General features: G+C 39.8%; 1 protein-coding gene across 1 annotated transcript in view; it reads left to right on the top strand.

The window, feature by feature from the left end:
- Window positions 1–15,010: 15,010 nt before the first annotated feature.
- Window positions 15,011–16,453, top strand: part of LOC120523310 (matrix metalloproteinase-20-like) — a 32,843-nt gene continuing 31,400 nt past the window's right edge. Inside the window, exon 1 of the mRNA XM_039744519.1 lies at window positions 15,011–15,174. Within this exon, the coding sequence (XP_039600453.1) occupies window positions 15,046–15,174 (129 nt within the window). The 5' untranslated portion in view covers window positions 15,011–15,045. The remainder of the gene's footprint in view (window positions 15,175–16,453) is intronic.

Below are 16,453 nucleotides of genomic sequence, written 5' to 3'. Positions count from 1 at the left end.
TTATTCTTTGTCTGACCCTGCCGTTCTGATCAGCTTGTATGGGTAATGGTAAAAGGAGCATATACCACCAGGAAGCATAGGTCTTAGGGTCAATGAGGTGCACATTAGTCTCTACACCATGCGAAGAATACAATTTTAGGAAGGAAGTGTTTCAGCTAGATGGTTAAAAGAGCAGTATCATGGCCTTCTGCTGGCAGTCTGTCTGTCTGTCACAATGGTTCAAAAATTGAGTACTGTCTTGTAAGAATCCATTAAGCCACCAAGCCTTTGGATCATTTCTCCAAACTTAGTCAGATCTGGTGAGCCAAGAATTCAACATTAGACAAGAATTTTGTACTGTGATTCTGTTTTTCCAGATGCACCAGGGACTTTTGTTGTAATGATAATAACGATGAGCTGTGTACCTTTGCCTTCGCTCTTATTTATACCAAGAAGTTAAATGAACATTAAAAGTCAAGTTAAGTGCTATTTGTCTCTGAGGTTTTAGTGTTTCGTCATATGTCATCCATTTCGAGGTGTGTGTGTGTTCTATGGGAGGACAATGAAATTAGCAAAAGCTGTGTGATAAAATGACATTTCAGAGAGACTGTGCCACCTCCAATTTAAACCTTCATTATGCATTATATTTTGCTTTGATTCCTAAATGGTACATTCGAAAATTAATTCATATAATAAAAAAGAGAACAAAATTAAATGAATATAGAACAATATATGATATATGTGCAAATGCACTGTCACATTAAATTGCAAAAGTTCTGTTTGTCTGAGGTGGTCTTGAGTCTTCCTGTTTTGAATTTTTTTAAGTTTCTAATTTTGCGTGTTCACTTTATGGTAGAATACAGAAAAGAGGCAGTTGTAGCTCTGAGCTCCAAAGAAACCACAAGTAGAGGATTTGGTTAAAAGTACACATTACTGAGGTAGGTAGTGATATTTAATTTTACTTTTGTGGTACTGCATGTTGATAATGGCACTGTAATAGAGAAACAACAAACAGACTTCTTCTGGTTGTGCAGGAATAGTTGGCATTCGTAGTAGAGTGTCCATAAAAACACTTGGAAGGTAGATTTCAAATCCAAACCTTTAATTAGCAGATATACAGTACCTGTACATATGACAGTGTGGGTGTGTGGTCTACAATAAAAATAAAGTAGATCTATTCTTAGTTCTCAGATTACACATAAAGGAAAATCATGTTACAAATCTTACACAAATATTACTCATACAGTTGCAATACTGAAGTTGTTATAAGTTAAGATATAACTAAAGGCACTAATGAGAAACGTTTTAGTGTTAATGATGAAATTACAAGTGCAACTATTATTATACATACCAAAAAACAAACAAACAGAACTTATGTTGCTTCGCTTGACGCACACTATTTCTAAGGAACTCTCTAACTTCATGAAGTGCAAATACTTAGACAGTGAAAACAACCATGCTTTCTCTTTCTTCCTGCTACCCACAGTACTTTGCTCAGCGGAAGGCAGCATCTAAGTCCGTCCTCCTGCTGACTGAACTCTGCCTCTCCGACACTGCATATTTGCTCCTCAAAGGGTGGAATTCTTAGTGTTCGGTAGTCATATCGTTGGAGTCATTGTCTTGAATTTCAGGCAGAGGAATCAGACGCGCTACAGGGCTTGTTAATATTCAGTCCTTGATTTTAACGTCTGCCGATCTGACCTGTCCATCTGGCCCAAGAAACACCTTGATGACTCTACCGATTAGCCAGCATGCTCTAGGGCAGGGGTGTCAAACTCCAGGCCTGGAGGGCCACAGTGGCTGCAGGTTTTCATTCTGACCCTTTTCGTAATCATTGACCAGTTTTCGCTGCTATTTGACTCCTTTTCCCATCATTTTAATAGCCCTGTTTTTAAGGAGTCAATCCTCTGAATTGATTCGTATCTTCATGAATTGGCAGCCAAACAAAAATGAGACAAAAAAACGCACTTCTTCATATTGGCTTTTAATTCTTAACCTGTTTCATTTTCCACTTGCCTTTTGCTATTTTCTCTATTTTATTTGGTCCCCTGACCTGTTTTTAGTATCTCTGTTTTAATTCTCTCTTAATGTTTGTTTTTAATATTTTGCTTTTAGTCCTGCTTGTTGTAACTGTAGAGCGCTTTGGTCAGTTGTAATGCTGTGTTTTAAAGCGCTCAACAAATAAATATGATATGGTATGGTATGGTATGGGAGATGTGAAACGAGCCAACAGATGAGCAGCTAAACTGGGGTTTCATACTCCAATCAATTTCACTAAAACCAATGTACTAACGAGAAGCTGATTCTTGCTGTTAATTAATTAAGCCCGTTATTTAATTTTATGGTCTGTTGCTGCTCTCATTCTGCCACAGCAGACATTTCCAAAACTGTTGATTTTCTGTTCGTCAAAATGTTTTGGTGACCTGAGAGATCAACTTTACTGAGACCTTCACTTTTCTTTATTTTCAGATATTGCACAGGTGAGCTGATCATGTGGCAGCTCGTTTTGTGTCTCATTATTGTTTGGCTTCTAATTAAAAAAAGAGACAACTAAGGGGCCTGAGTCAAGTTAATTAAAACTAAAGTAAAAGAAGTTAATTAGCAGCAAAAACTGGTCACTAATGAAGAAGATGGTTAGAATGAAAACCTGCAGCCACTGCGGCACTCCTGGCCTGGAGTTCGACACCTGTGCTCTAGGGATTTGGTGGTCAGCCAGCAACACTACATTACCTACTGATGTTTGAAGCATGCCACCTATCCCTTCTCTAAAGGTCTGGTAAATAATAGTGTACAAATTTAGACCAAAACTTCGTGTACAGTTTACATCCCATATAAATATTCAAAATGGGTGGCACGGTGGCACAGTGGGTAGCGCTGCTGCCTCATAGTTAGGAGACCGGGTTCACTTCCCAGGTCCTCCCTGCGTGGAGTTTGCATGTTCTCCCCGTGTCTGCATGGGTTTCCTCCGGGTGCTCCGGTTTCCATGCAGGTTAGGTGCATTGGCGATTTCAAATTGTCCTTGGTGTGTGTGTGCGCCCTGCGGTGGGCTGCCGCCCTGCCCAGGGTTTGTTTCCTGCCTTGCGCCCTGTGTTGGCTGGGATTGGCTCCAGCAGACCCTGTGACCCTGTAGTTAGGATATAGCGGGTTGCATAATGGATGGATGGATGGATGTCTATAACAACCCTCATATTTGTCTTCTTAAGGCTGTTCTACTGACATTATTTTTGTGCATGGTACTGCAGGCCTTTTTCTGGCAGAGGTGCTTGAAGAATTAGCTGTGTAATGTTCTTTATACCACTGGGTGTGTGAGTGTGCATATTCAAACCAATTTTTCAGTTTTTTGGTGGCATCTGAAGGTTATTACCCATATTAAAATGAGGACCAATTGCTTTTGTTGTATTTATTGACATATTTGCACTTACTTGAGGATAAGGCAGCTGGCAAGACATACAAAAAGTTCAATACCATTTGCTTCCTTAAAGGTAGTCAGAGTTGTTTAAAAAAAAGAAAGGATATCGATATTAAGAATGAATTGCTTGCAAGATAAGGGCCACACTAAATTTGATAAGCTACCAAGAAAGTCTGAAAAAAGAAAGGATATCGATATTAAGAATGCATTGCTTGCAAAATAAGGGCCACACTAAATTTGATAAGCTACCAAGAAAGGCACGTCTTGAAAAAGAAGACATTAGCATGGCACTCCTGTTTCAAACAAGCATAAAGTCCTGGGGCCTCATGCATAACACTGTGTGTAGAATTCACACTAAAACATGAACAGAAATGTTCATATGCACAAAAAAATCCAGATGCATAAATCTGTGCGAACGCCAACTTCCACATTCTTCCGCTGCATAAATCCTGGTCAGTGTGAAAAGCAACGCACGTTCACGCGCCTGCTGCCACTCCTAAACTCCTCCCAGAATTACACTTCTTTGAATATGCAAATCAATATAAATAGCCCCTAAGCTCAGCATTCTGTGAAAAGACAATGGCAAAAGCACAGGGGGAAATAGAAAAATTTTAGCAAATACCAAGTGGAGGCAAGGAAAAACATACTACCGTATTTGTTGGTTAAACCAGGGGTGCCCAATGCGTCGATCGGGGTCGACCGGTAGATCGCAAAGGTAGTGCAGGTAGATCGCGTTGCATTCCCAAAAATATTTTTTAAACGTTAGTCTATCATATATCCTCCCCTATGGCATTTGCCACTTGATTGACATACAGGGCGGCCAGTCTGAGATCTCTTTTCTTCTAATACATTGGTCATCCTGCACACACGATCAAACGCGCGAGCTACTGCAAAACTCCGGCTGTGATCTAGTTAGCCTTCCAATTTATATCGACTAAAGAAGGGATTTAAAAAAAAAATTGTTTGGGGAGTGTATGGGCTGGATGTGGAATTGGAAGAGGCTTTTTTTTCTCACAATGTCACAATCGAAGTGCGTTTGTCTGACCTGTCACTATCATTGCTATTCCAAAGAAGGAAAATGTGGAAAGGCACTTTTGAACTGTTAATAAAAACTACGAAACTGACTTCCTTCTGAAAAGCGATTTGAGAAAGAGAGAGGGAATTTAAATCACAGTTATTCAGACAGCCGTCATTTTTCACTCGGCTGAATTCAAAAGCTCCGTGACTGCATTATTCGGTTCTACTTATTTATGTGAGTCAGCCTTTTCCCACATGAAGATTATTAAATCCAAATACTCTAGTGACCATAAATGTATTGAATTGTTATTGTGCCATAAAGGTTATTCAGTGATGCAAGGTACAACAACATATATTTTATGTATAAAGTATACTCAGTGTATATACAGTATATATATATATATATATATATATATATATATATATACTAGCAGAATACCAGCTCAGTAGCGGAGAAGTAGTGTGTTAAAGAAGTTATGAAAAGAAAAGGAAAAATTTTAAAAATAATGTAACATGATTGTTAATGTAAGTGGTTTGTCATTGATATGAGTGTTGTTCTCATATCTATATATATATCTATATCTATATCTATATCTATATCTATATCTATATCTATATATATATATATATATAGCAAAATATCCGCTTGGCAGTGGAGAAGTAAAAGAAAAGGAAACATTTTAATAATAACGTAACATGATTGACAATGTTATTGTTTTGTCATTGTCATGAGTGTTGCTGGCATATATACAGTACATACATGTGTACATATATACACACACACACAGATACTATGGGGTGCCAAACAGGCAAATACATTGATTTTGTGAATATATAAAGTTGGCGTCAGAATATATAACGTCAAAACTTGAATATATAAAGTCATTCCCGAATATATAACATCAAAACTTGAATATATAAAGTCAGCATCGGTATACATAAAGTCAAAACGTTTTTCTGAATATATAAAGTGAAAACTTGAATATATAAAGTCAGCGTCAGAATATATAAAGCGCTGACTTTATATATTCCGACGCTGACTTTATATAATTAAGTTTTGACTTTATATATTCCAGTGCTTACTTTATATATTCAGAAATATTCCAACGCCGTCTTTATATACTCAGGTTTTGACTTTATATATTTGGGAATGACTTTATATATTCAAGTTTTGACTTTATATATACCAAAGCTGACTTTATATACTGCGGTGGGTTGGCACCCTGCCCAGGATTGGTTCCTTCCTTGTGCCCTGTGTTGGCTGGGATTGGTTCCAGCAGACTCCCGTGACCCTGTATTCGGATTCAGCGGGTTGGAAAATGGATGACTTTATATATTCAAGTTTTGACTTTATTTATTCCGACAGTGACTTTATATAATCAAGGTTTGACTTTATATATTCGGGAATGACTTTATATATAAAAGTTTTGACTTTATATAGTTAAATTTAGTCATCATTGCATAACTTTTTCTTTACCATAGAAATTTAAAGACTAAATTCAACTTCCATTCCTAACAAAGATATTTCTGGCGACTAAATAGAACCTAATTATATCCAAATTCAAGCTATTGATCTGTCGCCTGCCTGCCTGCCTGAATAAGTCACCCTTGCTTCGCTCTTACTTTTTTACCGTTCATTTAATCACGGCTAGTGGCGGAAAAATTATAAAATGGAAGGAAGATTACACTGAGTATGGCTTTACCAAAACAATTATTGATGGCGAATCGATTATTCATAAAGCTTCAATTGGTGATCTGTTTTTCGGTGTTAACCTCATATTTTTTCATACTTCTTCTCAAACCAAGGGGGTGCGAGGGTAAAATGAATCAGGAAGCACTGATCAATGTAATCGGTGTACCATGAAATCATGCATTGACAGAAGTTCCCCTTTGCTTGTATTGCAAAGTGTGATTAAATGCGTGATTTTTTAACGCGTTATGGAGCATATGCATCGAAGCTTGTGTTTGTGCTAAGAAAAGGAAACATTTTAAAAATAACATAACACGATTGTCAATGTAACCTTTTGTAAGTAGTGCCTGGAGGATTCAGTGTGGAGAAACTGTAGAGACAGCATGTGTATTAACTTGTGGATTTTTTTGTGAGTATTTGGTGGCAGCATCACAAAGTCGCTTCCGTAACACTGCGTTATAGTGATGGGTCATTCTTGAACGATTCGTTGATTTTGAACGAATCTTTAATGTGACTCGGGAAGAACGAGTCGTCTTGTGGGAGTGATTCCTTCAGTCGCGCGTGCACATTTGCACAACCTCCTATAGTTTCTGGATTGGAATTGATTCACCTGTTTCGAGTCCTCGGGTTTTTCGAGTCGTTCGTTCATCACGTGACAGCCCCATAAGCTTAACCAACTCAGTCTGAGCCGGAAACAGAATTGATTAGTTCATTGCTCGAGTCTTCGGGTTTGAGTCATTCGATCATTACGTGACAGCCCCATAAGCTTAACCTATGCAGTCTGAGCCGGAAAGAGAATTGAACGAATTGACTCAAAGGTCCGAGTCGGTAAAATGATCCGAACTTCCCATCACTACTGCGTTAGCTGCGGAGCTCAGCTCAGAGCGAAATAAGGTGAATGGGAGGGGAGATGATGATGTGACTCCCCCACCCGCCTTAACTGTCAATCCCCCACAAATACCGTCTCTCGGAATTTGCATAAACACACAGCCCTTCACGTGCAATTTTAACTTAGTTACAAAGTGATCAAAACTCTCGTTTATATCCTGCGTCCTCTCATTAAACTTGTATCCCGCATTACCTGTGGGCATGACAAACACCAGCGGCAGCCTGTCTATGAACTTAATTTAAACTTTAGGTTTACACCTTGCTTTGTTTCCGAAGTAGCAGCACTCATGAATATGGTTGTATATGTCACTCGCTCGCTTCTTATTGTTTCGCTGCCTTCTCAATTATATAATGCATGTTTTCTTCAGTGGTTTTTGGAGCTCTTCCTGGTTTTCTACGCACTGCATTGACAGTCAGTTCACGTGATTGCGTGGGAGGAGTGATGATGTTACATGAAACTCCGCTCCCCACGGCTTTCGAGCTCAACTCCATTACAGTAAATGGAGAAAAATAGCTTCCAGTTATGACCATTACGCGTAGAATTTCGAAATTAAACCTGCTAATTTTTTGTAAGGAAGCTGTAAGGAATGAGCCTGCCAAATTTCAGCCTTCTACCTACACGGGAACTTGGAGAATTAGTGATGAGTCAGTGAGTGAGTGAGTGAGTGAGTGAGTGAGTGAGTCAGTCAGTGAGGGCTTTGCCTTTTATTAGTATAGATATATATATATATAGGATATATTGGAAAGTCCCCGACTTGGACAATGTTACTCCTCAGCCACAAGAGGGCAGCTGCCCGGGGCTATTTGGGGGCCACAGGGACGGAGCTGGGACGCTCTTTATGAGAGGACGTGGCCACCACCAGGGGGCGCCCGGACAGTTAGAGAAGCCTGGATGGCAGCACTTCCGCCACACCAGGAAGTGCTGCCGGAAGTAATTCTGAGGACACCCAGAGTGCTTCCAGGTGCTTTCCTGACACTTCCGCCACACCAGGAAGTGATGTCAGGGAGAGCACCTGGGGCTCATCCGGGTCATAATAAAAGGGGCTGCCTCCTTCCAGTACACGAGCCAGAGTTGGGAGGAAGGAACGAAGCTTGTGAGGAGGAAGAGGAAGGAGGTCAAGAAAGTGAGAGAGAAAGAGAAAAAGAAGAAGAAGACGACAGTGGAGAGAGTTGAGGACATTGTGGTGCAGAAACATTTAGAAAATAAAGAAATGTGTTTTGGACATCTTGGTGTCGGTCTGTCTGTGTCTGGGGGTACACTTTCCACAATGGCGCCCAACATGGGGCCCACCTCCTGCTAAAAGGGGGGACCCCGTTTTCAAAAATATTTTGTGGAGGCAACCCCTCACAGTAGACGAAGGCGCATTTCCATCGCGGTACGCAAGCCTGCGCCAACGCCTCTGAAAATGCTCGCAGAGGACCACGCCTAATGGACATTTTATATTATGGGGAAAAAGAAGGGCAAACGCGCCCTGAAGATAGCGACGCCTCTACCCGGTGTCGTCATTGCGGATGCATGGGCCGGCGGGGCGGCGGAAGAGGCCACCCAGCGACAGCGTATTCAAGAAGACGGGATTCGGGAGGTAAGTCTCACGTGTGATGGTGATACGCTTGGCGGGGCTTACCCTGCGGTCCCCTGGTCTTGTTTTATAGTCGGGGACTGCCCGAATCCACATCTGTGGCCGAAGCACGCCAACCCGTGAAGTGACAACGAGACGGCGACGGGAGACGAAGAGGAGCCGCTGTTGACTGCAGAATGGCTACGGGGCGGAAGCTGCCCGGAAGACTCTTCCCCAAATGAGTCCTCTCATAGGGTGGAGGGAGCGTCGGACGACCGGAAGTTCCTCCCAAAAACAAGCACAGGATTGGACGGAGTGTGTTGTGTACCCACCGATGAGTACTTGAAGGCAGGACCTACGAACGTCAATCCTGGGACGCTCGAAGACCCAATGGAGCATGCGCAGGAGTTCCATGGCTCCCAGCCTGCAGGTGAGTACGAAAAAAATATGAATTCGCCGCCGGCTGGCTTAAGTGACTTGTTGTTGGCTGTACAGGAGTTAGAGAAAGTCTTTCGTCCTGTACAGCCTCTTTTACAGGTACTCGTGATCTGAAGGGTGTGATCAAGACGCTGGAGGAGACTGCGGACGCGCCCCTGAGAGCCGTACTGGGGTGGTTAACGTGGCGCGACGTGGGATTCTCCAGCCAGTCTGATGCTTCGGTACAGGTAAGTGATACCGGTACCGAACATGATTATGGAATACCTAGCGAAAAGAACCCGGATGTACCGAATGGGATCCAAGTAGCAGGGGTTCCGACAGTAGATCGGGGGACGAGTACTGAGCCCGCAGTACAAGCGGAGATGGGGGGGCGGTGCCGGCTTGTATGTGCCGGCACCCAGACCGCCCCACGCCAGGAAACTGCGGCGCTCGTAACCCGGTCGAGAGGTGTGCAAACAGCACAGGGTCCCTCTTTAATTCATAAGGGGATCCAAGCTGTTACAGCACTCCAGAGGAACGGGAGGCCCCAGAGAAAAACGGAGGGGTCTCCCGACAGGTGGAAACGAGGGTACGAGAGCTCGCGTATAGAGAGAGCTCTCACCGAGACAATGGAGAGCTGCCCCGAACCAAGCCATAGAGATATAGGCATGGGCGTTCCCGTCTTGTTTTCAGGTCCGGAGGGCACCAGAAAGACAGAAGGTGCGCAGGTGTTATACGTGCCATGGAGTTGGGCATCTGTGGAGACGTTGTCCATATGCCTGGAGTAAAGATGCCGTTAGGTGGCGTCGGGACGACGTCTCCACACCTGTTTCCTGTTTTGCAAGTCCAGGCCATAGAAGATGGTATGCTGGGATCCCGCCTTGGGAGACTCTTAACCCTCGCGGGACGGGCCCCTTTGCCGGATGGGCTTCAGCTGGTGAGGGGGCAGTGTCACAGATGTCCGGGGACACTGCCCGGCTGGGAAGCCTGGATAGTCCCCGACTTGGACAATGTTACTCCTCGGCCACGAGAGGGCAGCCGCCCGGGGCTATTTGGGGGCCACAGGGACGGAGCTGGGACGCTCTTTATGAGAGGACATGGCCACCGCCGGGGGCTCCCGGACAGTTAGAGAAGCCTGGATGGCAGCATATCCACCACACCTGGAAGTGCTGCTGGAATTAATTCCGAGGACACCCGGAGTACTTCCAGGTGCTTTCCTGACACTTCCGCCACACCAGGAAGTGACATCAGGGAGAGCACCTGGGGCTCATCCGGGTCATAATAAAAGGGGCCGCCTCCTTCCAGTAGATGAGCCAGAGTTGGGAGGAAGGAGACGAAGCTTGTGAGGAGGAGAAGGAAGAGGAAGGATGTCGAGAGAGACAGAGAAAGAGAAAGAAAAAGAAGAAGAAGACGGCAGTGGAGAGAGTTGGTGTGAGGACATTGTGGTGCAGAAACATTTAGAAAATAAAGAAGTGTGTTTTGGACATCTTGGTGTCGGTCTGTCTGTGTCTGGGGGTATGCTTTCCACATAGGGTACAAAGAAAAGAAAAAAATATAGACACAGTGGGAAAAAAAGCAAGTAACTTTAATCTCAAAATTTCCACTTTAATCACGTAGTTTATTTTGTCATTAAAGTAGAACATCATAAACTTCATCTTAAAATCTTTAATTTACTAGTTTCTCAAATACCATCGTAAATAAAGTAGCACATTAAATGCTTTGTATTGTATTTGTTCTATGTGCTCTTTGTGTGTGAATCACTATGTGATTCTTAAATGGGCTTTCTCTTCCTCTGACAGGACACAGATTCCATTACATTAGTGATACTCGAGCTCTCTGAATAATTTAAATACCGAGATGTATACTTGTTATCATTTTCATGATGATAGGAATTAAAGCATGTTATTAAACATGTGAATATGGTGGCGCAGTGATAATGACGAGCTGGCACCTCGTCCAGAGATTGTTTCTGCCTCCCGCAAAATGCTTGCTGCAAAATAACTTGTTACAGCAGTACTGTCTCTTTCAAACATACTAACCTCCAATTCCTGTCCTTCCTTTTCTTTCACCAATGGCCACACGATCAGCTCTGTAATAGATGTCAAGCCATCTGTAGGCTTAGAACGTAGATTGTTCAAAACGTTTAAGGTACATTGAAATATCTTCATAGTACATGTTTAATTATTCTATCCATCTATCCATCTATTGGCGTGCCAGTCCCAGCAAGAATACAGTGCGAGGCAGGAACAATCCCTGAATGGGCGCCAGCTCGTCGCTAGCGCTGTGACACCGTGTCCTCACATGTTTAATTATTAACAATATAGATTATTTAAATAATGTTAACATTTTATCTGTATAATGTAATAAACATATTTTGTATTTCATCTTAAAAATGATATCTTCATCATATGTAAATACACCCTTTATAAAGTGGCTCAGGTTGTGCAATATTATAACTGTATCGCAAGGTTACAGTGAGGTAATTGTAATTTTAAGTACAAACAGATCTGCAAGGAGCACTTGATGGACTGATTGATTGCGTTTATAGTTCTTGGGATGAAACTGTTTCTGAACTGCAAGGTCAGTACAGGAAAGGCTCTGGAGCGTTTGCCGTATGGGGGCAGTTCAATAGACAGCATAGCTCAGGCAGCGTGTGCTTGATGCTGTATACCGATAATTCTCTTTCCGATCAGCTGCTGTAGAGCTGTGATTAAACACTCAGATACAGTGATATAAATACTCTGAGTGCATTGCAGAGTCTGCAAGTTGGCTTTAATGAATTACACTTATTAATTAATCACATAAGTATAACTGCTCTAGTTCAAATAGGTTTCATTGGGACTGCAAGTGAACAGCCACAAGTTCTCATTCTCTGACACAGCTACTCCAGGACATCAACTCTGTAGTTTTTAAGCATTCCTGTGTATCTTAGGCTTTATAGTTAGGGTTTTTGTCTTGTTGTCCGCGAGATGAGACTTTGGGCCAAAAGATTTAACCACGCCCAGAGCTGGAAATAAAAGACAAAGTGTAAATGACAAAGTAGAACGTCATAAAGAATTCAAAAACTTTGCCGTGATACACATGTTGAGCAGGTTAGAGATAATGAAAGTACTAAAATTTGAAAGTCTCGATAAACTAATAGTAAAGATTGCATTAGCACTATCAAATGGAAATTATTACTCAGTAAAATAATGGAACAGCGAATAAAATAACGGAACAGCGAAAAGAGATCAAATATATTGTTCAGATATAAACTTTAAGTCAGAGACTCTTAAATCATCTATTTCACGTTGCCATCAGGGAAAAGTAGTGTTTATTCCCAATAAAGACAAGTGAAATCCACATACGCAAGCGGCAGGCTTGGGAGCGGGAGGTGTTGGTGGGTCGGCAAGCGAAGTAAGCAGGGGGCAAAGCCCCCTAGTTTCTTAAAAAATAGTCTTGTATTTTTTACCAGACTAATTTGCCTGACAATACTAGTTTTAACTGATAATCCATTCATTATCCAACCCACTATATCCTAACTACAGAGTCACGGGGGTGTGCTGAAACCAATCCCAGCCAACACAGGGCGCAAGGCAGGAAACAAACCCAGGGCAGGGCGCCCACACACACACACGCCAAGCATACACTAGGGACAATTTAGGATTGCCAATGCACCTAACCTTCATGTCTTTGGACTGTGGGAGGAAAATGGAGCACCTGGAAGAAACCCGGGGAGAACATGCAAACTCCACACAGGGAGGACCCGGGAACCAAATCCGGGTCTCCTAACTGCAAGGCAGCAGCGCCACCATGCCACCCTTTAACTGATAATGAAGTTTAGAATAGACTTATTGTGCATACAACATTGCAGCCTTGCCTCAATCTCTTGCTAATATTTTATAATGCTCCTTACAAAGTTAGACACTCTTAAAATGAAAACTGTACAATAATACATTTCTTTCTTGACATAACTGTTAGGTTTTTCTGTTTTCAGTTAACTGTAGTTATTTCTAAGTTAAACATAGTATGCAGTATATAACAAATAAAATGTAAGATTACTCTACGCAATGCCGGAATATGAGGAACTGCAGTTTCAAGAACTAAAATGAATCAAAGAATGGGCATGCTACTATATTATCCAAACGATCATTAGAAATTACAAAATAAAAATGACTAAGGACACTACTACTGTGTAATTTAGTGGCTAAGACTTTAGACATTGATGTCCAGGCTGCTGTTTCAGTTCACAACCTTCACTTATTGTTAGGTTTACCAATTAACAAGTTTACTAATCTTCTGTTCTTGTAAAAAGTCATAGGTTGGTGTTCACTTTAAAAACTAAAGCTTGACTAAAATAAATTGTATATATTACATTAGGATTATTTCTAGAACAACAATTTCTCCCAACAATACTATAATGAGTCAAATTCTGGCTGATGTTATGCTCTTTAACTGTTATAACTATAGCTTAAAAGAGGGAGAAGCTGTACATGCCAATCTAGAAAAGCAGGGCTATTACTTGTTTGACCAACCTAGGCCTCTAATATGATTTTACCAGTGGACGAAAGGGCTGACTCATCCAGAGTGACAAAAAGGACAGAGTTAGCTTGGCGGGTATTACACAACTTCCTGGGCATTACAGGGAATATGATCCCATATGTAAATACAAGGAAGTATGGTGTGCATTTAAATGCAAAGAAAGTTGCTATGGAATCCTGTATAAGAACAACTGAGGACTCAGTAGTCCAGTAGTGATACCAAGATCTGCTAGGAGGTGCTCTAGTTTGTTGTCCTTGTAGCTAGAAGTGATTCCTGGCCCTAGCCAGAAGTGAAGTCCAGAAGATATTTCATGCTACCTGAAGGCAGATAACAGACTGAGTTTAACATCAGAAGGCGAAAAGAAGAGGCTATTAGCGGTCATGACAGAGATAGAGACACACAGATGGCAGATGACAAGAGGAGTGAATTGTGGTACTGGAATGGTAAGCAAGTGAACACATCATCCCATGGGGTTGACCAGGGTGCAAGAACAATAACAGTCACACTGTTTTGACTACGACTTTGTCTTCTGATCCTGGTGTTGTGTATTCCCTTGTATTATTGACACAAAAAACACATCATTCTTAGTACAGAAACTGATTTTTTACTCTTGCAAAGAATTTTCTGCCAAACCTTTTTTAATGTCAATGTCTTCTATTTCAAATCATTTGCACTCCGCACCCCCCATTTCCTTTCAATGTTTTTCAAAGTAATAATAACACTAATGGACAGCCATATAGATATGCATGCAATATAGAAATATACAGTAGTTCATTTATCATTTTGAAGAATATATGTTTTGTAGTTTTTCTCTGCTAGTTTAACAGCCATTTCCTGAGTTCACCTGGGTTTTCCGGTTGCCCTCTTAAAGAAGGTATTGGAGGATATATTTTTACAGCCAGATGCTCTTTCTGACTTTATCCTTTCTTAGTCAAGGACAGTATTCTTATTCTAATCCCAGGCCTCAAGTATGAAATATATTATACTGTTATGTTGAAATCAATAACTCGTATAAAAGACCAATAAGTATGTTTTATAAAGAATAATTTAAATACTTACTATTCATAAATAATTTAGTAAATCCAAAAGACAAGTTATGTTTAAATTTATTTTGCCTTAAAGAAAAAAATGTTTTTTGAAGATCTATTGTATGTCCTGAAGTTTACTTCTAAAATGTACTTCTACAGAAAAGTTAGATGCGCCTCTTTTCCTAAAACGCTTGTATGTTGTTTTTTTTTTTAATGCATAATGAAACACAAAAATACATAATTATTTTGTTTCTAGGAACTTAAGATTGTTTTCATCCTTTTTAAAAGTTGCTACAATTTTGTTTTGATTGCATTTCATTTTTACATTATAAAGATCTAACTTTTCCTTAAAGTCTGTTAACAACTGCTACACCCATTCATCTAAAAATTGAGCTGTGTAATTAGAATTTGAGACATGATTCATCCTGGCATTCATTACATAGACTTGCCTATCTGTATAAAAAGAACAGGAGGCCTAGGCAGACAACATTTTGACATTTAAAGTTGGTGGGTTAAAATTCTTAATTTGCAGAAATCATGAAGATTCATAGCTTTCCATTAATTTTTTTCTTTGTGTTTTTGGGGAACTCAATGCTTTCTTCATCTGTTCCATGGAAGATGAACAAAAACTTAAACAGCTACAGGCGAGACTTTAATATTGCAGAGGTTTGTACATTTTCATACTTGTGGCAATGAGGAGTTTTGTAGCCATCATCTATGACACAACAAAGGATATTCATTTTAAGAATTTTCATGGTGCAACACATTTGTCACCTGCTGGTAACTTTTTCCTTCCTTTTTTTCCTTTTGGAAGTTTTAAAATGTCATTGTTGCAAGTCAATTAACAGTTAATGACAAAAGTTAATCAGACAGCTAAATATAATGTATAATATGAATTTTTATCGAAATGTTTAGGAATTTGGCGATTAGTGTATAATCCTGAACTAGTAATAGTCAGATACTTCGGAAATAAAAATTATTCTCACTAAAAACAAAATAGTGCCCGAATAACAGAAAAAGAAGCAAGAACCAAAATATAATTTATTATTTTTTTATTTTTTGGTTGTCTAATGCCACTTTTTTATTTGCACCTGCTATGTCAGACTGTAAGGTTTTATGTGCATATTGTATTTTTATATCTACATACTTGCATATCTATATTTCTTTCACATATGTGTGTGTGTGAATATCAGCATAAGCGGGTTTGAAAATGAATGGATGGATGGGTGTGTGTATATATATAATATATATATATATATATATATATATATATATATATATATATATATATATATATACCTATGTATATAGCTGTACATATACACATACAGTATGAGTATGTGCAATATATATTAGGTTTGTGAATGAATGAATATTCTTGTATTACACATTTTGATTCTTTTGGTCTGTATTTATTTATTTTTTTCGTTTTGATTATTTTAATGTTCTTAAAATTTTGAACCTGTGAGCAAATAGCTAAACTTAATTAAGAAGTTTCCTTGTTTGCTTGTGTTAAAAAACAGTATACATATATATATATATATACACACACAATATACATATACAGAAGTGTGTGTAAATATATATATAATATACATATACAGTTATATGTGTGTGTGTGTGTAAATATTTATATATATATAATATATATATATATATTAGTATACAGTACATATACAAACCCTATTAATTTATTTTAATAGTTACATTTCTTTTTAGAATCTCATTTGAGATTAAAATCTCTACATACTGAAATACAATATTTTACATTCATTTCAGGTAATTTATTTTGCTTAATAGGCAGATTAATTTTACTAAAATACTCATTGGAATTACAGGGAGATAATACATGAAGATTCCATAATGGAGCTATTTTCAATTTCTTCTTGCTTAAGTAAACTTTGTTACTGGTTGTCAGTTTCTTATATAAAAAAAGATTTGCATT

Source organism: Polypterus senegalus, chromosome 2 (genome assembly GCF_016835505.1).
Source record: "Polypterus senegalus isolate Bchr_013 chromosome 2, ASM1683550v1, whole genome shotgun sequence".
In the NCBI taxonomy this organism is placed as follows: domain Eukaryota; kingdom Metazoa; phylum Chordata; class Cladistia; order Polypteriformes; family Polypteridae; genus Polypterus; species Polypterus senegalus.
The sequence above is the reverse complement of the archived record's forward strand: the minus strand, read 5'-3'. Positions and strand labels throughout refer to the sequence as shown.